Below are 22,406 nucleotides of genomic sequence, written 5' to 3' on the forward strand. Positions count from 1 at the left end.
AACAGTCTGGATATCCTCTCAGCCAGACAGAGACACAGTCAAGACATCCTCTCAGCCACATAAGACAACAGTCTCTAAAAGCAGACTAAGAAACATTTGATGTAACACAATATATGTTTAAGCTGTCTGACCTTGAACTAAAGAAGAGACAATCAATGAGAAGAAAACGAAAACTAACAAGAAAGTAACTAAGAAAAGTTATGCACACAGCAAGTTAGATAAGTTAACAGTTTTCTTGGACAACAAAATGAACTTGTTATTTTGTTTTTTTCTTCAGTCTGCAATTTCTCTACTTGAGCAAGCCAATTTGATATTGCAAAGATAAGAACCTCGTTCCAAGTGAAGAATTCTCATGTATCGCTTCTTTTACTATTGTTTTAAAGTTTTATAACAAGCGTTGTATAACATAGATATCAATATTTAGAGGTAATATTATGTTTATAGGTTTTAAATAATTTCACAGTGTACATGGACGTCATTAATCAATAGATAAAGGTTATTTAATACCTGCATTAGTGCGTTGAGTTATATAGGTAACAATAATTTACTATCATGTCCGTATTAAAAACGTAAATATCTTGATTGTTTTCAGACTCCTAGCAACTAATTCAGAAAGGTTTAGGATTAGCTATAACTGTGGTCACGGAGACAGCGTTCTTTTCGGATCCACTATTGGTCAAGCTTTAAATAATGTATCTTACGATGTTGGTGACCAATTAGCTTTTGTTTTCTGTCATCAGGATGAAACTAATCAAGAAGTATGTAACTTGGTGAAGCATTTATAGATTATTATAAGCCTAACATCCAACTCTATCATACCAAATGTGTTTTTAATGTATTTATATAATATTATAAGCCTAACATCCCACTCTGTAATACTAAATGTGTTGTTAATGTATTTACAGAATATTGTAAGCGTGACATCCAACTCTATCATACTAAATGTGTTGTTACTGTATTTAAAGAATATTATAAGCCAAACATCCAACTCTAACATGCCAAATGTGTTGTTAATGTATTAACAGAATATTGTAAGCCTAATATCCCACTCTATTATACTAGATGTGTTGTTAATATATTTAAAGAATATTATAAGCCAAACATCCAACTCTATCATACTGAATGTGTTGTTAACGTATTTAAAGAATATTATAAGCCGAACATCCAACTCTATCATACTAAATGTGTTGTTAATGTATTTACAGAATATTACAAGACTGACATCTTGTCAGATCACTTCTAAACGTGTTATTAATTAAGTTACAGACTACTATAGGCCTAACATCTTACACCATCACATCTGAATGTGTTGGTGATGTATTTACAAAGCATAATCAACCTGTCATCTTACTAATTTCTAAATGTGTTGGATATATTACCATACTGTTTAAAGCCTAATCTTTAAGCTGTACATGTATCTTTGATGATTCATGTCTACTTAAATATACTGTTGCTATGAATGTACTGGTTAGCGTGTTCTTAGATGCGCTGTACCGATATCTTTATCGGTACATGTTTTGTAAGGTACACTCTACTTATAAATGTACATGTTCGTGTGTTGTTATACATACAATAGTTAGAGACGCACTGGTTTATATGTTGTTAGACAAACTGTAGCTCTATCCTTAATGGTTCATGTTGTTAAATATAATTTATATGTTGTTAGATATAATGTACCTGTATCTTTACAGGTCCACATGTTGTTAGATATAAAGTACTTGAATCTCTTCTGTTTCACTTATTGTGAGATATACTGAGGTAATAAATATAGTGGTTCACATGCTGTTATATATACTGTATATATACTCGTTCACATGTAAGATATACTGTAGCTACAGATTACTCTTTGACATGTTGTTAGATGTACCGCATCTGTATCTTTACTTGTTCATGTGCTGTAAGATATATTGTACTTCCATCTTTACTGGTTCGGTTATTGTTACATATCCTGTTGCTATTGATGTACTGGTTCACGGGTTCTTAGATATACTATCGATATAAATATACTGGATCACGTGTTATTAGATATATTGTACATATAGATCTAACAGGTTTATGTTTTGTTCTATATTTTGTAACTATAGATATACTGGTTCGCTTGTTGTTAGATATACTGTACTTGCATCTTTTCTGGTTCAGTTGTTGTCAGATATATTGTAGTTATAGATGTACTGGTTCATATATTGTTAGATATACTTTAATAGCAACCTCAGTGGTTCTCGTGTTAATAGACATACAGTCACGTGCTGTTTGATATACTATAATTATAGATGTACTGGTTCACGTGATCTAACATAAACTGTATCTTTACTGAATCATTTACAGGTTCATGTGTTATTATAGATATAGTACCTATACAATTACTGGTTCAAGTGTTGTTAGATATACTGAACTTGTATCTTTTCTTGTTCAGGTGTGATTAGATATACTGTTCTTGTATCTTTACTGGTTCACACGTTGTTAGATTTGCTAATGCTATAGATACACTAGTATACGTGTTCTTAGTACATTGTTCTTATAGATGTACCTGTTTACGTGTTCTAAGATACGCTGTACTTGCATGATTTCTGGTTCGCTTGTTGTTAGATATATTGTAGTTGTAAATGTACTGGTACATGTGTTCTTAGATATACTGTACTTGTTCACAGGAACACGTGTTTTTAGATATACTGTAGTTACTATTGTGCTGGTTCATCTGTTGTTAGATATACTGTACACGTACCTTTACTGGTTCATGTGTTGTTAAATATAATACACTTGTGTCTTTACTAGTTTACATGTTGTTAGATATACTGTAACTATAAATGTAATGTTCATGTATTGTTAGATATACTGTCATGTATGTTTAGTGGTTAATGTTTTGTTAGGTATTGTGTACTTATAGATATACTAGTTTATATGATGTTAGATATCCTGTAACCCTATCTACACCAGTTCATGTATTGTTAGATATACTGTACATGTATGTTTAGTGGTTAATGTTTTGTTAGGTATTTTGTAGTTATAGATATACTAGTTTATATATTGTTAGATATCCTGTAACCGAATCTACACCAGTTCACGCGTGTTAGATATACTGTTCTGTATTTTATTGATTAACATGTTAATCAATACAAATTATACAGATTATAATACAGATATACTGTATTTGTAGATGTACTGTTTCATGTGTTGTTAGAAGTATTGTGCTTATATCTTTACTGTTACTGGTTATCTTTACTGGTATACATGTTTTTAGGTATACAGTACTTGTATTTTTACTTGTTTACGTGTTGTTAGATATACTGTAGCTCTTGATGTACTGGTTCACGTGTTGTTAGTTATAATGTAGCTATATATTATTGGTTCATGTGATGTTAAATACACTGTACCTGTAGCTGTAATGGCTTACATGATGTTAGATATATTTCAGCTGTATATTTAATGGTTCATATAATGTTAGTTTTACTGTACTTTAAATAAAATTCTATAAAGTTCCATTGTTTGTACCACACACTGATCAGCTAGCAGCAAGTTTCTTAGAGCTTGGACTGAGACCTGGAGAACGTCTGGCAGTTTGGAGCACCAACTGTTATGAGTGGGTTCTAACTCAGCTGGCTGCAGCTAAAGCTGGACTGGTACTAGTAAGGATATCTGATATTATCTTTAACTATAGTAATATTTTGAAATATCTCTATCTTCACAAACATGAGATATATGAATTTAAATTTTACATCTGAAATATAGAGTAAATAAGAGATTCTTCTGTAACGTGTACTAATATATGTTAAACATATACTCATGGATTTGTTAACATAAACTTACTTTTGTATGTTGTGTGTTTTACTATTAACATGAACAATCGTTGTCTTACTACTGCTTAAATTTTTAACATAACTTTTGTGTGTTATGTTTTTTGTTCCAGGTCAATATCAACCCTGCCTTCATGCCTTCTGAACTAGAATACTGTTTAAAGAAGGTAAACTACTATACTTTGTTTGGTATAAAACTCAAGCAGTTGTTACAACTATGGTTGATAACAATTTTAAATATAACAAATAAAGTGACATGTGAACAACGTGTTAAAATATCTATAAAAGATATGTAATATTTAAGGTCACAGAATATGACAGTGTATAATATTAGCTTGTGAAAGGTATTTTCAATTATTTTTGGATATGTTTAAAATTATTCAGAAAAGTTTTTATCAATTCAGGTTCTATCTAAAGTCCACATTTTCCAAACAAGCTAGTGATTCGACAGTTTTTTATATATTAGCCCATGTTACTTCCCGCAGAAATGTATATTATTATCCCAAGTTTGGAGTATTTAGTTTTAAAATGTGGCTATCTCCACATTTACCGTAAACCATAGCCTATAATGTCATCTGGAGGTCAAGGTGGTCATAATGGCCATTTTTGGCAAATAGGACGACCAAATGGTATGAAACTGAAAAGGTCGTATTTTATGGTAAATCATATCATCAGTCTTTCTGAAGCCTTAATTAGATTTGTTACTTATTGATCTCCTTTCACATTGGTCTTTCTCATATCTTTATTATTTCACTACAGGTGTATAATTAACGTTTAACTTCCCTTCAGTAAAATATGTTTGTGATTTCTCCCAACATTTGCGTGCACTCCTTCAGCTAAATAGGTTTAATTTATCCACATCTGTTTTTTCTGTGTATTCGCAAGAATCACGTATAAAATGACTTTACTAAAATATATTTGGTTTCGACAAATTTTGATTCGCCTTGTTTTGCATCGTGAAGATAAGAAACATTTTTTAATTAAATAATAAAGTCAGAATATTATTCACTTACTTATAACCACACAGCAGAATTAACGACAACAAAAAGTAGCAAACTTTTCCAATCTTAAAGTGTCATGTAAAGCACATGCTAGAAACAGTAGATATATATATCCAGTTTTATTTCATTAAAATAAAAATATAAGTAAACAGATCATCATGAACTCTTATTGTGTGTATATCACGATTCATATGGTTGATTTAGAGAAAAGAACTCAGGATATATTTGTGTGTTTATATATATACACTTTGTTTACTAATAAAATACTATATATCAACTTTCTACGTTCTTTACAACATTTTACTAAATTAAAGTACGTTTTATGTATAAAATCGAAACACTTGAAGAGATGAACAAACTGTTCTACCTTTCTAGACCTCTTGTAAAGCACTGATTGCAGGAGAGTCTTTCAGAAAACAAGATTACTTCCAACAGTTGTGTTCTGTTGTACCAGAGATTATATCATCCAAACCAGGCCAGATTAAAAGTAGCAGGTAAGGTAAAGACAATATAGATTATAATGTTTAAACCTCGTCTGATTACATGTAGCGAGTAACATAAAGTAAAACATCTCAGAATGTTGAAACCAGACCAAATTAAAAGTAGAAGGTAAGGTAAAGAACAAAATAGATTATAATGTTGAATCCAGGTCAGATTAAAGTAGTAGGAAAGATAAAGTACAATATACATTATATAATCTAAACCAGATCAGATTAAATACATCAGATAATTAACAGTACATAATACATTATGATGTTAAACCAGATCAGATTTAATGTAACAGATAACTAACAGTACACAATGCATTATGATGCTAAACCAGGTCAGATTCAATGTAACAGATAACTAACAGTACACAATGCATTATGATGCTAAACCAGGTCAGATTCAATGTAACAGATAACTAACAGTACACAATACATTATGATGCTAAACCAGGTCAGATTCAATGTAACAGATAACTAACAGTACACAATACATTATGATGTTAAATCAGACCAGATTAAATGTAACAGATAACTAATAGTACAAAATACATTATGATGTTAAACCAGACCAGATTAAATGTAACAGATAACTAACAGTACACAATACATTATGATGCTAAACCAGGTCAGATTAAATGTAACAGACAACTAATAGTACACAATGCATTATGATGTTAAACCAGGTCAGATTAAATGTAAGAGATAACTAACAGTACCCAATACATTATGATAATAAACCAGACCAGATTAAATGTAACAGATAACTAATAGTACACAATACATTATGATGTTAAACCAGACCAGATTCAATGTAACAGATAACTAACAGTACACAATACATTATGATGTTAAACGAGGTCAGATTCAATGTAACAGATAACTAACAGTACACAATACATTATGATGTTAAACCAGACCAGATTAAATGTAACAGATAACTGACAGTACACAATACATTATGATGCTAAACCAGACCAGATTCAATGTAACAGATAACTAACAGTACACAATACATTATGATGCTAAACCAGACCAGATTAAATGTAACAGATAACTAACAGTACACAATGCATTATGATCCTGATCCAGACCAGATTCAATGTAACAGATAACTAACAGTACACAATACATTATGATGTTAAACCAGACCAGATTAAATGTAACAGATAACTAACAGTACACAATACATTATGATGCTAAACCAGACCAGATTAAATGTAACAGATAACTAACAGTACACAATACATTATGATGTTAAACCAGGTCAGATTCAATGTAACAGATAACTAACAGTACACAATACATTATGATGCTAAACCAGACCAGATTAAATGTAACAGATAACTGACAGTACACAATACATTATGATGCTAAACCAGACCAGATTAAATGTAACAGATAACTAACAGTACACAATACATTATGATCCTGATCCAGACCAGATTCAATGTAACAGATAACTAACAGTACACAATACATTATGATGTTAAACCAGACCAGATTAAATGTAACAGATAACTAACAGTACACAATACATTATGATGCTAAACCGGGTACAAACACTTATGTTTATCAATCATTTTTCTCTTCTTGGATTTTTCATTAAAACGCTTTTTAACAGAGGCTTTCATCATACTTTTCGATGCACTCTTATTGGGGGAACGTCCACCATGTTTGTTGACATTGTTAATCACCCGGATGTTGATAAGTTTAATCTAACCAGTCTTCAAGCGGGTAAGTGAAAAGTTATTGTGTTGTATTTAATTTTATTAGTAATATACTGGAGAGGAATAAGCAGCTGGCGAGTAGGATTCGTATCTGGTCCGAACAGTGGGTACTGAATCTTTCTCTCCATATTATGGATTTCCTAACTCTTGATAAAAAATAAAATAATATAAAAACAGCTAATTGGTAAACGACAACATATACACAGCCCTATTACAAAATCACTAACACATTCAGAACTCCACTATTTGTCACACAAATCTTTGGTATAAATGTCTTCCTTTTCCATCCAACAGGGATGGTGAGGAGGTTTGTTGGTTCTGTCAAGATACTACGTTGTGGGAACATCTTGGTTGAAACATCTACCCCAAACTACAGTTAACTTCTTCTGACTTCTAAAGCCATTTCGGATATACACATTGATGTTGCATTCCATGCTACACTGCTACCAAGGAGTAATTATTGAGATAAAAATTCCTGGCAGGTATCTTCAGGTAATGTTTTTCTGCTGTGTGAGGTATCTCAACTCCCAAGGACAGAATAATACTCTCTCACCAATGTCTTAATTTTGAAAGTTACATCGCCATGTCCACTTGCCTCTGTCCAGTCACGTAATCTGAATTCTGAGGTTCAGCCATACTTCCTCAAGCCTCTCTGGTGGGTCTAGTGTCAGTTATGTGGATATTCTAGGGCATCATATTATAGATTTTTGACGTGCTCTTGTGTTGTAAGCAAAGACTATGATGCTACGAGTGCAAACTGGAATCGCACTGTGTTAACCCTAGTGGTTCCCATTCATCCTATTTTCGTTCTTGCTCAACATGAGTAGAAAAAATGTGATGCATCATTTTAAAATGTTTGACAACATTTCTTGCCCTGAGCGTTAGTGTCATCAAGTCCATGTGGACAAATGATGCTGCCAATGTGCCACTGCTTCAGTGTTTGTCATTACAGATCTTTCTGTGTTCTTAACAAAGTCGTTTGCCAAACATGTGAAGAGTCATTTGTCTTTTATTGCTAAGGAAGTTAACAATATGCTCCTATCTCATTTCCCCCCATCCCTTCCAGTGACTGCGGCTTCACTTCCTTCGTCTTAGGCTTTTGGTTTCAGCTCGGGACTATTTTCTTCGATCCTGAGATATAAAACGATTATTCGTTCACGCCCTCATTCGCTGAAATCTCTGTCTATTGACAGAGGTTTACTCATTTAAGTCAGAGCAGGATTCACGGATGTTGAGAAACCTAATAAAGATAAATCGGTGTTTTTTTTTAAACATCACAATGACCTGTGCATGGAGATGTGCTACAGCTCATAATCTTCTCATTGTTGTTAACCAGATCTGGCAGAAAAATGTTTTCCTGATGCTTGACTCTGGACTATTGTTCTCGCATTCTCTAAGTCTGCTCTACGCTACCCTTTGGCACTTTGACTATCACTACCACACACAATTATTTATATTAAATTGAGAAGTGCAGTGGCAATAGGAGCACTCAAGCACAAACTCGAGGACGTTTACAGTTAAAGTAAAAAATCTGGCTCTGAGACGAAGATTCATTCTTATAATCAGTTTTAATGTACTTTGTCATAATATTCTCTGTTACAATCATGTGTATCTTGTAATAAAATATCAAAATTTCTTCAACATAAATAACAAACGTTCCCGAATGTTGTTTTCCAAATCATTAATAAATCATTTACACTAAATCGATTCAATAATATTTCAACCAGCTTATTCAATGCTAGGAAGGATGGCAATAAGACACCGTTCTTAAGCCAGAAACGTTGGATTAGTCTATAATAAGAATAGTGATAATTTTTCACTCGCTCTAAGAGTCTGTCTGTCTGAACTTCTTTCTCTACTGTGTTCTTCCGATTATGATGACTTCTCTTCAACTTGATTTTTCGCTTCAAACGTGGGGTTTTATGTAAAATATTTTAAGTATTCTCACAATCCTCCAAACAGTGTACACGTTAACCCCCAAGAAGATTTAACACTTAAATGGCCCAGAACTTTTAAAACCAGAACAAAAACCACTTGTTCTTTGGTAAACATTTCTCATAGCTTATTCATTGCTTTAGTTTCACCATTCTTCATTAAACACTTGACACTTAAACTCTATGATAACATAGTTTCGTAATTACATACAGATTTTTATTTACTTGTAACAATTGTGTTACTTTCAGAACTTATTTGAGGGTACCCAAGTTCGGTAGAGCTCTTGAAGGATATAAAACAGAAGTTAGGTGTAACAAACCTCATTATAAGTTCATAAACAATTAAGAGTCCATTGTTTTACAAGTTACTTACTGATGGAAAATATATAAAATATAAACTACATAAAATAATACTGGAAGAGTTAAACAAATTTATTATAATTATTAAACCACATAAACTAATACATCAAGAGTTAAACAAAGCTTAGGGGATTATAAAACTATGTCAAATAATACTGGAAGAGTGTAACATAGTTATGGAGCTATAAAATTGTATAAAATGATATAGGAAGAGGGAACAAGGTTATGGTAATCATTAAACCTTATAAAGTAACACTGTAAGAATAAAACAAAGTTATGGTAATCATAAATCAGTATCAAATAATACTTCAATTGTTAAATAAAGTTGTGGCAATCATAAAACTAAATAAAATAATAATATAGAGTAAAATACAGTCATGGTAATAATGAAATATTACAAAGTAATACTCCAAGAGTTAAACAAGGTTATGTTAATCTTAAAAAAATAATAAAATAATACTGGAAGAGTAAACCATAGTTATGAATAAACAATATAAAATAATTCTGAAAGAACCAAAGAAGGTTATAGAAATTATGAAACTTTATAAATATGCTGGTAGAGTAAAACAAAGTTATGGTGATCATGAAATTATATAAAATAATGCTTGAAAGTAAATCAAGGTTATGTTAATCATGAAAAAATAATAAAATAATATTGGAAGAGTAAAACAAAGCTATGGTAATCATGAAACAATATGAAATAACACTGGAAGTGTAAGACAGGATATGGTAATAATGAAACTATATAAAATAATAGTGGAAGTGTAAAACAAAGTTATGGTAATTATATAACTATATAAAATTATATTGCATGAGTAAAACCTTTATGGTAATCATGAAACTATATGAAATAATACTGGAAGAGTAAAAGAAAGATATGGTAGTCATAAAACTATATAAAATAATAATGAATGGTTAAAACAAGTTTATGGTATTCTTTAATAAATTCTTTAGGCTGAGTATTCATGATGAAACTTTGTAGAATAGACGGTAATTGCATATTGTGGAGACGTTTCGAATGTATTCCGCGTTTCGTTTTCAAGTCAGCGTGTGTGTGACACAAAACTCAAACGAACTTGACGGAGGTTTAGTTTATATATAGAGAAGTTTGAGTAATTCCCTTCCTGATCAGGAATGTTGTGGTTCATCTCACATGAGATGTTATTTGACTGTACATGAAACTTTGTCTCTATTTATTTTTTAATGTTTACTTGTTTGAGGTATGAAGTGCTATGGGACATTATAAAAGTGAGCCAGAACCAGAGCCAGACAAACAAATATCAACACAAGAAGGCTTGTTTCAGGGCTGGGCAATATTGTTGTCTTGGTTGGGATCTAAAGATCCAATGCCTGAGATTTGGATGTGAGGGAAAACGGGAGTACCACGGAAAAATATCTCTTTTTCGTTTCTTTTTTTGAAGTGTATATTTGTATGATATTTCTGTAAACCTGTTTCTAAGAGTTGGTAGGTTACTGATTTAGTGTATATAGTTTACGTGTGTGTATGATGGTAGTCTGTTTGATGCTCTTAGTATTTTGTTTTGTTGTACTTGGATTTTCTGTAGTGTGTTGTTAGACATATGTGACTTGACATCCGTATTCTATAAACGCACAGATTTAAGCCTTGAAAATTTGGATGATAGTCTCTGGTGAGCAGTTTGAGTGTTTGTTAGATATGGTTCATAGTACATATAATATTTATTTTAATATTTTTATTTCAGGTTGTTGGAGTTCCAGACCAATGAATTGGAGAAGAAGCTTGTGCTTGGGTGAAACTAAAAGGTGGATCAGTGTAACAGAAACGGAACTTCGAGAATATTGCAAGGTGAATGTTAGTATTGTATTAATAAGTATCAAATTGATCACTTTCAGTCCATGGTTTTCAACATTCTAATTAAGAAATAGAATCACTATTCGTTTATATCACACTGGGATTCCTGTTCGTCCATTTTTAGAATTGGATCGTGTGTAATCGTGTTAGTGTGTAATCTGTCCGTTGTCAGAAGCCCGGGTAGTCCTCTTGAATGTCATGATTGTTGATAGTTTAAGACATTTTTATTACGTGATGTCGAAATTATCAAAATTAAATATATCTGATAGAGTTGGTGAGAAACAGTGAACAAGTTTCAGATTAAATCCTACGTATTAGTCAACATATATACATATGTATGTCCATTAGACGTCGGATATTTGTTAATATAACATCAAATATTAACTTTCACCTCATCTTACTAACATGCTTACTAGAACAACTTATTTTATGGACATACACACTAAAAGACGTCAGTTATCAAACTGTTTTGTAATATGCTGATACGTGAGGGGGCATAAGTGTTATATATTAAATACCTCAGGGTAATGGTGTCCAGAAACTAGAATCAGAGGGTGTGTTGCTAGGATGTCTTAATATGTCATCATTGTATAAGATAACATTAAAACATTTTGGTAATTTGTGGACATTATTTCATATAGAAATTTAGTTAGAGTACATTTCTTGAATACTGTCCACAAATGAATTATTCACGTTTCTAACACGGTATATGTATGAATCTAATATAATTCCTTTTATGTAAGTAAAACCACAAACTAAATGAGATATTTACTATCAAAATTTCGATGTACCTAAACTATTAATATAAATATCATGGTTTATAAAACGCCAGATCAGCTTCCATACAACTTCTGTACACAATGTCCATATTACAATAACAATTAATGCCGATCAGTACTCCACTATAGAAATGACTGCCATGTTGTTTTCATTAGCTGACACTAATGTTGATAAACACGATGAATTATGTTTACTGTACGTCTTGTAGCCCCCTATACTTCTCTCTAAATGAATATTTATTACAAAGAAGTTTTTATATTTTCTGAAGAACTATATTTAACAGATTTAAATAAAAATAATTTATTGATTTTTTATTTAGAAATGAATCACTGAAAGAAACACGTTAACACTTGTTTATTACTCATATCTGTATAATAGAAACAGTACAGAATATTATGGTTAACATTACAAATGTTTATGGCATGATAAATTTCACAATAATACATTTACAGCCAGGTCATTTCATACACTTAAGGTTTTCTCTCATTGTTTCTTTTATTTTATATTTCACTATCTTTCCTGTCGACGTTTTTGGAAAGTCTTCAACCAACACGATGTACCGAGGAATTTTAAAGTCACTGATCTGAAAGAAGAAACAAAATTTATTATTTAACAGATATACTTGTAAGGTTGTTAAAAATAGAGGTCAAAAGTCATGACGAAACAATATAAGTCAAACAATAAAAGTCTACGATGAGAAAATACAAATCAAACGTGACAGTTCATGACGAAAGAACATAAGATAAGTAGAAACGTTTCTAGACAATACTTAGTATGTTTACTGTAGCTCAGAATAAGACATGTGTGAGAAGATCATTATACGTACATATTTTTTTTTTTAAATCTTGTAGTCCAGAAAGCTTTTTGTTGAATACCAGAACTCATCAATTTTTATTTCTATTGGTTCCCAATATCTTTAGGTGCTTCAAATTATTATTCTGTTTGTACATAACCTGAATGTTATTTCCCTTAATGAACGTTTTACCTCGATGTCTATTTGTACAACCTCAATCTATCCCAGTTGCCAATTTCTGTGTGGTTGTTTTTTAATAACATATTACAGATGTTACATGACAAACAAGAGTGTATAAAAGTAAGCTTAATAAAACAACAACTGTTGACATTTAGAACTTTATGTGAAAATTATTTAAAAAAAATTAAACTCAGTGTTTGCCGAAAGTACGGCTCTTTCTTGGATATAAAGTAACAAAATAATCAATCCACATCCTTTACTGATTTAGCATTGTAAAGTAGTCTATCCCATGGGGGAAATCCCCACACTCGCTTTAACGAGCTACATAGGTATTTAGTCTTCTTGCCTCAGACCTGTTGGTTCTAGTTATATACTCTTCAAAAAAAGAAACGCAAAAGGCAAAATTTGAGACCAATTATTAACAAGTTTATTCCGGGTTGTTCTGTATGACATGTGTGAAACTTTGCACATTCACTGCTGAACATCCAAAGTCTGAAAAGGTGAAGTCCACGCTCACTAGGTGAAGTTTAACGTCACTCAACTTCAATAACGAGTATGCCCCCCGTTGCATCAATAACTGCTTTGCATCTCCTGCCCATGGAAGCGTTGAGATGACGAATCACATCCTGTGGAATGGCTGTCCACTCAGCCTGCAAAGCTACTGCAAGCTGAGGTAGAGTGCGCGATTGAGGTTGTCGCCGTCGCAGACGTCGGTCCAACTCTTCCCAAGGATGTTCGATGGGGTTTAAATCTGGTGATCTGGAGGGCCAAGTAAGAACGTTGATGTTGTGGTGTCTCAAGAAGACAGTGGTGAGTCGGGTTGTGTGAGGACGGGCATTGTCATGTTGAAAAACGTCGTTGTCGTTCACCATGATGGGTTGCACATGGGGCCTAAGAATCTCGTAGACGGTTGCGTACGGTCTGATCGGATATCCTACGCAGCCCTGCTATGGTTGAGGCAGTAGACGTTGCAGTAATGGTCCTATCCCGAAGGTGACGTAACCGGATGTAGCGATCTTGTGCGGGCGTGGTCACACGATATCTGCCAGATCGTGAACGGTCACACGTTGATCCATGTTGTTGGTGACGATTTCATAGCCTTGTGATGGTGCTTGGGTGGACATTCACAGCTCTGGCAACATCTGATCGAGAATTGCCTTCTTCCTAGCGAACAATGGCTTTGTTGCGTTGTGCTTCAGTCAGTCTTGGCGTAACTGTATTACGTGTCGGTGGCTTAACACTGAGCTATGAAAACCGAGAACCCATCAATTTTATAGGGAATTTGCACATGTTGCACTTGCAGAACATGCAGATCTCTCAAACAAATGTATTGGACACGAATGCGTTTTGGCGAAAAATCCGATGTTTTCCTCCGTTTTCAAAGTGCACAACTTTTATTGTCATTTTGGTCTGACAATCAGTGCCTTAACATGTGTAATATCACATTATTTGAGCTTGTAACGTTATTACATATATTTCTCTTTAAAATAACAAAAAATATCCCTTTTGCGTTTGTTTTTTTGAAGAGTATATTTTAGTGCTAACAAAAAATTTACTAAAAGGTCACCTTCCCCTTCTGTGTTGTAGTGGTTAAGAAACATTATAGAGGTGACAGCTAACTGATGTCGAAGTATCAAGTGTAGATAACTCCTTATCAGTGTAGTACTAGGACTATCACCATGAGCCACATCCTGGGATTATTGTAAAGAAACCTTGACGAGCATTATCCAAGTCGCACTAGAACCAGGAACGTTAGTAATCACAGTGTAATACATTTTTTAGACCAGTAAAATCTCACCTAACCCACTTAACGAACACTTATGGTATCATGGTCTGTATTATTATCTGTCCATACTGCACCCATGTGGCGTGCTGTTTACGACGTACTCACCTGATGTCATATGAACACCGTGTTCAGCTGGTGTTATATTAGCACTTTACCTAACTGATGATATATTAACATAAACTCAACTAAAGTGGTTACAAAATCCGAATTCAACTGGTGTTATATCAACACAATACTTACTTTTCCCTTGCAATATTCCCGAAGTTCCGTTTCTGTTACCGTTGATCCACCTTTTAGTTTCACCCAAGCACAAGCTTCTTCTCCCATTCGTTGGTCTGGAACTCCAACAACCTAAAATAAATATATTAAAATAAATATTATGTATACTGTCAGATCAACGTGCAACGTTTTATAGCATGGTACACGTTACATTGAATCTAGTCCTATAAAGTAACAAATTTAACAGTAACGTTAATGCAACTCTTAAACGTTTTCCACAGTTCAACATTCTGAGTTTAATAACGTAATTCACGTAACACTTATCAATACCGAAAACGACACAAAGGACGGTATTAATATCACAAAATACAATATCAATGATAATAATATCAGATGATATAGAAAATCTCCAGGGCTTTGACTACGTGAAAATAACAGTACATAGTTATGAATGTATAATACAAATTATTGTTAACTGTACTTTTTACTATTATTATTAGGCTTACCAGTTTTAATGCTTCAAACACATGAAAAGTTTAAGGCCGTCATATTTAAAAAGTGTAATACTAGAGGGAAGTCATCACCAATCACTGCCAACTCTTTGGTTACTCTTTTTACCAAGAGTGTGTCAGATAACCGTCACATTATAACTTCCTCACGGCTGAAAGGAGCAGAATGTTTGGTGCGAAGGCGATTCGAATCGTGGATTACGAGTCGATAACTTCAACCATCTAGTCATGCCGAAATCTAAAATTTGAAGAGTACAAGTCTTTCTGAGAAATCTCACCTGAACTTCAGCGACATCTGGAAGACTGAGGAGGAACTCTTCCACTTCCTGAGGATAGATGCATTCTCCTCCTCTGTTGATCATGTCTTTAAATGTACCAACAATACTGAAGTAGCCATCTTCATCCATCACAGCAATATCCCTGTGTCATATTGCATTATTAATATATAGAAACAATTAACACCTTCGTCTATCATGACGATATATTTGAGACATGTATTTTAAACATAGAATTATTTATACCGTTGTAAGTTACATTTATATTTTATAATTTAGATATTGGATTGCAAGTCATCATTCTATCATTAGTACAGAGTTAGTTCAGTGTCACTCAGTAGTTAGATAATGATTGTTATGGTGTTTATTTGTTGACATTTCAATTACTCGGTATATTTGTCTTATAACGATCGACTAACACTAACGTTATTCATATATGTTTATAAGTGAGTTATTTGTACAAACTATTAGACCTGAAATTTATGTTGAAATGTATTTGTGAAGCTTGGCCTATCAGAAAACTTATCTTTGAGCAAACTTAACAGGATAAATAAATGAATTCCGGACGCGGACAAGATGTTCTCTTTTAGAAAACAATCCAAAAAACCAGTAACAGTTCCTAGCCGGCAATAACAGATACAAGAAGAAAGTTCAAGGATCAGAGTGGACATGAAGTGGACAAATCCTAGTTATTTATAACTTACCCAGTGTGATACCAACGTGCATTATCAAAGACTTGAACAGTTAGTTCCTTGTCACCCCAGTATCCCAAGAACGATAAATGATCACGTGTACACAGTTCTCCTTCTTTGTTGACCGAAATTATTCGTCCATCATTGTCCACTATTTTAACCTGAGAACAAATTTAAAGTTTGTAAAAATATAACCCACCTTTACCATGAACATGTGAACTCTTACTATGGTACACCTTGCATGGTTAATGTTCATAATACACTAACTACAACCTTACTGTGTGTAATTTATGGTACACCTTACATGGTTAATGTACATAATACACTAACTACAATCTTACTTTATATAATTTGTGGTACATCTTACATGATATTACCTAATATATTCATTACAACTATAGCATGTGCTCTGATATCCTTCACTTACCTCAACATGGTCAAGTGGTGTTCCAACTGTGTGGTTTTTCTTTTCCGGTGTTTCTCCTGGACGTGTTGAACAACTTGCCGGACTATTTTCTGTTGTTCCGTATACATTCTGTGAGGAAGAAAAGATAGTGGTGATTCCTATGACGAAGTTTTCCAAGAAATGGTTGAAATTCTAAATCACTGATTACTGATACCATATATCTATTAGTTACAAGGTAACACTAAATGTAGCGTTAATTTTCCAATTACTCAAAAAACCAGGTGCTACAACTGCTTGAAGTTCATATCAGAACAAGTTTGTACGAAGATTCTGAGAAGGTCCTTTGAAAACAATGGGTTTAATCAGTTTACCTTTTCTAGTGACAGATACAATACATTAATGTATTTTACTGAATGAATAATTTCTTTAAATTATATGGAACTGATGAAACTCTAGAAAGACGATCAGTGTTTGAACTTGTCTCATATCTCTACAAAGAATGTTTGTTTAATTAGGTTAAATTTATTCTTTTGAACATCTGACTGATGTTTAGAATAGAAAATTAATTATTAACGTCAAGGTAAGAAATCAAGAAATACCTAAAAGTGTAAAATAATAAATTTATTTTAACAAACAATTTTAGCAAATAAAATATTGTAAATTGTTAATAAAAATAGAATAACGATGCATTTATTTTAAAACATTTAAACATGTTGTTCACTTTAGTGAAGGTTAATATTTTCTATTGTTTGTTTATCTTGTGAATATGAAATAAAATAATAACGATAGAAAAATCTGAACGTTCGTTATTCTACATGTATTTGTGTTTTTAATCAATGTATTATTTTACAGTGTTTCATGATTACCATAACTTTGTTCTATTGTTCCAGTAATATTTTAATTTATTTCATGATTACAATAGTCTTGTTTTACTCTTCCAGTATTATTTTATATTGCTTCATGATTACCTGTTTTGCTCTTCAAGTATTATTTTATAATGTTTTATGACTACCAAAACCTTTTCCAGTGTTAATTAATAATGTTTCATGAATACCATATATTTGTTTTACTCTTCCAGTATTATATTATAATCTTTCTTGATTAACTTAACTTTATTTTAATATTCCAGTATTGTTTTGTATTATTTTATGAATACCGTATCCTCGTTTCACTTTTCCTGTATTATTTTATATTATTTTATGATTACCGTATCCTAGTTTCACTCTTCCTGTATTATTTTATACAATTTCATAATCACCATAACTGTGTTTTATTATTTAAATATTACTTTATATAGTTTCATGAGTTCCATAACTTTGTTTTATCTTCCACTATTATTTTATATAGTTTCATGATTACCATAACTTTGCTTTACTCTTTCATGATTATTTGATATTGTTTCATGATATTGATTTTTATATTTACTATAACTTTATTTTAGTCTCTCAGTACTATTTTATCTTACTTACCTTCACCTTTTTGTACTTTTTCGAGTATTGTATCTTATAATTTCAGGCTTACCTTCACCATGATTTACTCTTACAATACTATTTTACTTTTAATTAATAATTATCATAAATTTGTCCTACTCTTTCAAGGTTATTTTAACATTTCATGGTATCATGGTTACAATAACACTGTTTACTTTCTCAGTATATTTTGATATTGTTTTTCTTTCCAATATTACTTAATAATTTGTCATGATTACCATAACCATGATTTACTTTTGACTATTATTTTATAATGTTTAATGATTACTATAACTTTGTTTTACAGGAAGAGTCCTGTAATATTTTATATAATTTCATTATCACCATATCCTGTCTTACCCTTTCAGTATCATTTCATATTATTTCATGATTACCATAACTTTTCCCTCTTACAGTACTATTTAAATTTTTTAATGATTGTCATAACTTTTTTTTACTCTTCCAGTATTTTTATTTATATAGTTTCATGATTACCATAACCTTCTTTTACTCTTTCAGTATTATTTTTTTATTTTTTTTCATAATTACCATAACTTTGTTTTACTCTTCTTGTAATATTTTATATAGTTTTCTGATTACCATAATTGTTTTTTATTTTCCAATATTATTTTGTATAGTTTCATGATAACCATAATCTTGGCTTACCCTTCCAATGTTAGTTTATATAATATTATGATTACATAACCATGTTTTACTTTTCAAGTATTATTTTTTCATGATTGCCAATAGTGGTATTATTTTTTATTGTTTTACGATTACCATATTTTTGTTTTACTTTTGCAGTATCGTTTTATACAATTTCATATCCCTTATTTCCTTCTTATAAATTATTTCTTTACGTTTTCTCTACCATGACATTTATAGCTACATTTTCGTTTTTCTTCCAATAATTATAGTGCTTGTAATTTTTCATATATTTACCATTAGAGACGCACATCGTAAAATGAACATGGTCTAATCGCACAGTAGAGAGAAATGAACTTTAGTTTATGTTGTTGGGGTTTGTTTCATGTTTTAGTTTTAATTTTTGATACAAAGCGATGTTTAACACATTTATTCGTTTTGTAATTCTATTTTTTAAACTTTTGTGTTTATTAATAATGAATAACAATAACCATTGTTGTCTTAACAGAGTTCTGTTAAATAAATTGTTTATTTTAACATTCTAAACGTAACTGAATTAACCATTCTATAAATATTTTCCATCAGTAAGTAAACTGTAAAACAATGGACTCTTAATTGTTTATAAACTTACAATGAGGTTTGTTACACCTAACTTCTGTTCTATATCCTTCCACAGCTCTACGGAACATGGAAACTCTCCAATAAGTGCTGAAAGTAACACAGTTGTCACAAGTAAGTAATAATCTGTATGTAATTACGAAATTATGTGATCATAGAGTTTAATTGTTTATTAAAGGATGGTAAAACTAAAGCAATAAATAAGCTATGGGAAATGTTTACTTTATCTCACACAAGTTTTCAAGAAAGGAATAAGTCGAAACTTTGTAGTATCCATTTCAAAACTGTGTGTAAGGATACAAGTAAGAAGGTAGCCGAATTACCAAATTCATCTGCAACTAATGAACAAGTGGTTTTAGTTTTGTTATTTATGCTCAAGGAATTTTGATATTTTATTACACGATATTTAACAACTTGATTGTAACAGAGAATATTATGACAAATTACATTAAAACTGATTATAAGAATGAATCTTCGTCTCAGACTCCGACTTTTTAGTTTAACTGTAAACTTCCTAGAGTTAGTGCTCCACTGGCACTCGTCAATTTAATATAAACAATTGTGGGTGGTAGTGATAGTCAAAGTTCCAAAGGGTAGCGTAGAGCACACTAAGAGAATGTGAGAACAATAGTCCAGAGTCAAGCATCACGAAAACACTTTTCTGCCAGATCTGGTTAAAAACAATGAAAAGATTAACAGCTATAGCACATCTCCATGCACATGTCATTGTGATGTTAAAAAAACACACTAAATTATCTTTATGAGAAGAAGGTTTCCTAACCTCCGTGGATCCTGTTCTGAGTTGCGTGGGTAGGTCTCTTTCAACAGAGAGAGATTACAGCGAATTAGAGCGTGATGAATAATCGTTCTATAGCTTGGGATCAAAGAAAATAGCCCCGAGCAGAACAAAAAAGCCGAAGACGAAGGAAGTGAAGGCACACAGTCACTGGAAAAGATGGGGGAATGAGATTAAGGCATATTGTTAACTTCTTAGCAATAAGAGACAAATCACCCTTCACATGTTTGTCAAACGACTTTGTTAAAAACACAGAAGGATCTGTAATGACACCCACTGAAGCAGTGAAACATTGTGCAGCATCATGTCCTACATGGACTTGGTGATACGCTTCAGGTAAGAAATGTTCTTAAACGTTTTAAAATGATGCATCTCATTTTTTTTTTAGCCATGCTGAGGAAGAACGAAAGTATGAGAGATGGGAACCACTAGGGTTAACATAGTGTGATTCCAGATTGCACTCGTAGCATCATAGTCAGAGAGGCTTAAGGAAGTGTGGCTGAACATTAGAATCCAGATTACCTGATTGGACAGAGGCAAGTGGACATGGCGATATAAATTTTAAAATTAATACATTGGTGAAGTAGCATTATTCTGTCCTTCTGAGATACATCACACAGCAGAAACACATTAGCTGAAGATACCTGCCAGGAATGAATCTTTGTCTCAATAATTACTCCTTGGTAGCAAAGTAGCATGGGATGCAACATCAATCTGTATATCCGAAATGGCTTTAAAAGTCAGAAGAAGTTAACTGTGGTTTGGGGTAGATGTTTCAACCAAGATGTTCCTACAACGTAGTATCTTGACAGAACCAACAAGCCTCCTCCCCATCCATGTTGGATGGAAAAGGAAGACATTTATACCAAAGATTTGTCTGACAAATAGTGGAGTTCTGAATGTGGTGGTGATTTTGTAATAGGGCTGTGTATATGCTGTCGTTTACCAATTAGCTCTTTTTATATTATTTTATTTGTTATCAAAAGTTAGGAAATCAATAATATGGAGAGAAAGATTCAGTACCCACTGTTCGGACCAGATACGAATCCTACTCGCCAGCTGCTTATTCCTCTCCAGTATATTACTAATAAAATTAAATACAACGCAATAACTTTTCACTTACCCGCTTGAAGACTGGTTAGATTAAACTTATCAACATCCGGGTGATTAACAATGTCAACAAACATGGTGGACGTTCCCCCAATAAGAGTGCATCGAAAGGTATGATGAAAGCCTCTGTTAAAAAAGCGTTTTAATGAAAAATCCAAGAAGAGAAAAATGATTTATAGACATAAGTGTTTGTATATTGACGTTTGGACAGAAAACAGAAATTATTGATAGAAAATAGATGTTGTCATGTTGACGTTCAGCCAAAACTCAAGAATGTCTGATACGAATTTGCTTTCTGTAAAAGAGAGTTGAACGTCTGTAGTAAAACCTTTTATGTTGGTTATTCTATTTAAACACGAAGACAAATTGTTGATCTAATGAAGGTGAATAAATATTGTGTGCAGAAAAAACAACAGTTACCATGACAACAAAAATAATAATAGATGTTATTTGTATCAACATTACTGTATAGTACAACAATCAGTAAAAGGTTCAAATATTGTCTGGCAGAAAATATAACTTATAATATATTTCAATATGAATGATAATTTGACTGTTATCGATTCAGTTCTACATTTAATATGTACTTAAACTAAAAAACCTGAATCATCATGTGAAATATATGAGATTTACAATTTTATTTACACAACAACAAATATTATATATATTCATATGTGTGTGTGTATTAAAATGGTAACATGGTTAGTTGTTTCTATGTGGTGTTGATAAGTTGAGTCACAACTTCTGACATATAATTTTTAATATACAGTCTAACGTTCAGTGAAACTTGTGTTACTTTTCAAATATAAATAGATTCATCCTGTCACCACTAGTACTGAAACTGATGTAGTTCTACTGATATAAGTAAGAGTAAAGAAGCACTTAGTGAATGTATTTATGTCGTATTTTATATTTATTTACAAATCTAATTTCTGTGTTTCTTTACCACACTAATATTTATTGGTTCCCGGCATGACCAGATGGGCTAAGGCGTTC

General features: G+C 32.1%; 3 protein-coding genes across 5 annotated transcripts in view; 1 reads left to right on the plus strand and 2 right to left on the minus strand.

Annotated features, from left to right (window-relative positions):
- Positions 1-7,688, plus strand: part of LOC143247765 (medium-chain acyl-CoA ligase ACSF2, mitochondrial-like) — a 47,728-nt gene extending 40,040 nt beyond the window's left edge. The window contains exons 5-9 of one of the 2 annotated variants that reach the window (XM_076496215.1): positions 593-758; positions 3,504-3,623; positions 3,905-3,958; positions 5,168-5,286; positions 6,902-7,685. In XM_076496215.1, coding sequence (XP_076352330.1) covers positions 593-758; positions 3,504-3,623; positions 3,905-3,958; positions 5,168-5,286; positions 6,902-7,022 — 580 coding nt within the window. In that variant the 3' untranslated portion in view covers positions 7,023-7,685. Of the gene's footprint in view, positions 1-592; positions 759-3,503; positions 3,624-3,904; positions 3,959-5,167; positions 5,287-6,901 lie in introns of both variants that reach the window. The other variant, XM_076496216.1, reaches the window with a different exon arrangement.
- The window catches only part of LOC143247769 (putative acyl-CoA synthetase YngI), a 67,736-nt gene extending 51,924 nt beyond the window's left edge, over positions 1-15,812 (minus strand). Inside the window, exons 1-3 of one of the 2 annotated variants that reach the window (XM_076496222.1) lie at positions 15,678-15,812; positions 14,912-15,022; positions 12,314-12,495 (exon numbers count right to left, since the gene is read on the minus strand). In XM_076496222.1, coding sequence (XP_076352337.1) covers positions 12,370-12,495; positions 14,912-15,022; positions 15,678-15,806 — 366 coding nt within the window. In that variant the 5' untranslated portion in view covers positions 15,807-15,812 and the 3' untranslated portion in view covers positions 12,314-12,369. Of the gene's footprint in view, positions 1-12,313; positions 12,496-14,911; positions 15,023-15,677 lie in introns of those variants that run through there. The other variant, XM_076496223.1, reaches the window with a different exon arrangement.
- Positions 15,813-16,374: 562 nt separating this feature from the next.
- On the minus strand, positions 16,375-21,526 carry LOC143245975 (medium-chain acyl-CoA ligase ACSF2, mitochondrial-like). The gene is made up of 4 exons (XM_076492226.1): positions 21,424-21,526; positions 19,518-19,594; positions 16,794-16,901; positions 16,375-16,527 (listed from the first exon to the last, which is right to left on the minus strand). The coding sequence occupies exons 1-4, from the start codon at positions 21,485-21,487 to the stop codon at positions 16,375-16,377; spliced, it is 402 nt and encodes a 133-aa protein (XP_076348341.1). The 5' UTR covers positions 21,488-21,526.
- Between the last annotated feature and the right edge of the window lie 880 nt (positions 21,527-22,406).

The sequence above is a fragment of the Tachypleus tridentatus genome, chromosome 3, assembly GCF_004210375.1.
Source record: "Tachypleus tridentatus isolate NWPU-2018 chromosome 3, ASM421037v1, whole genome shotgun sequence".
Taxonomy (NCBI): Eukaryota; Metazoa; Arthropoda; class Merostomata; order Xiphosura; family Limulidae; genus Tachypleus; species Tachypleus tridentatus.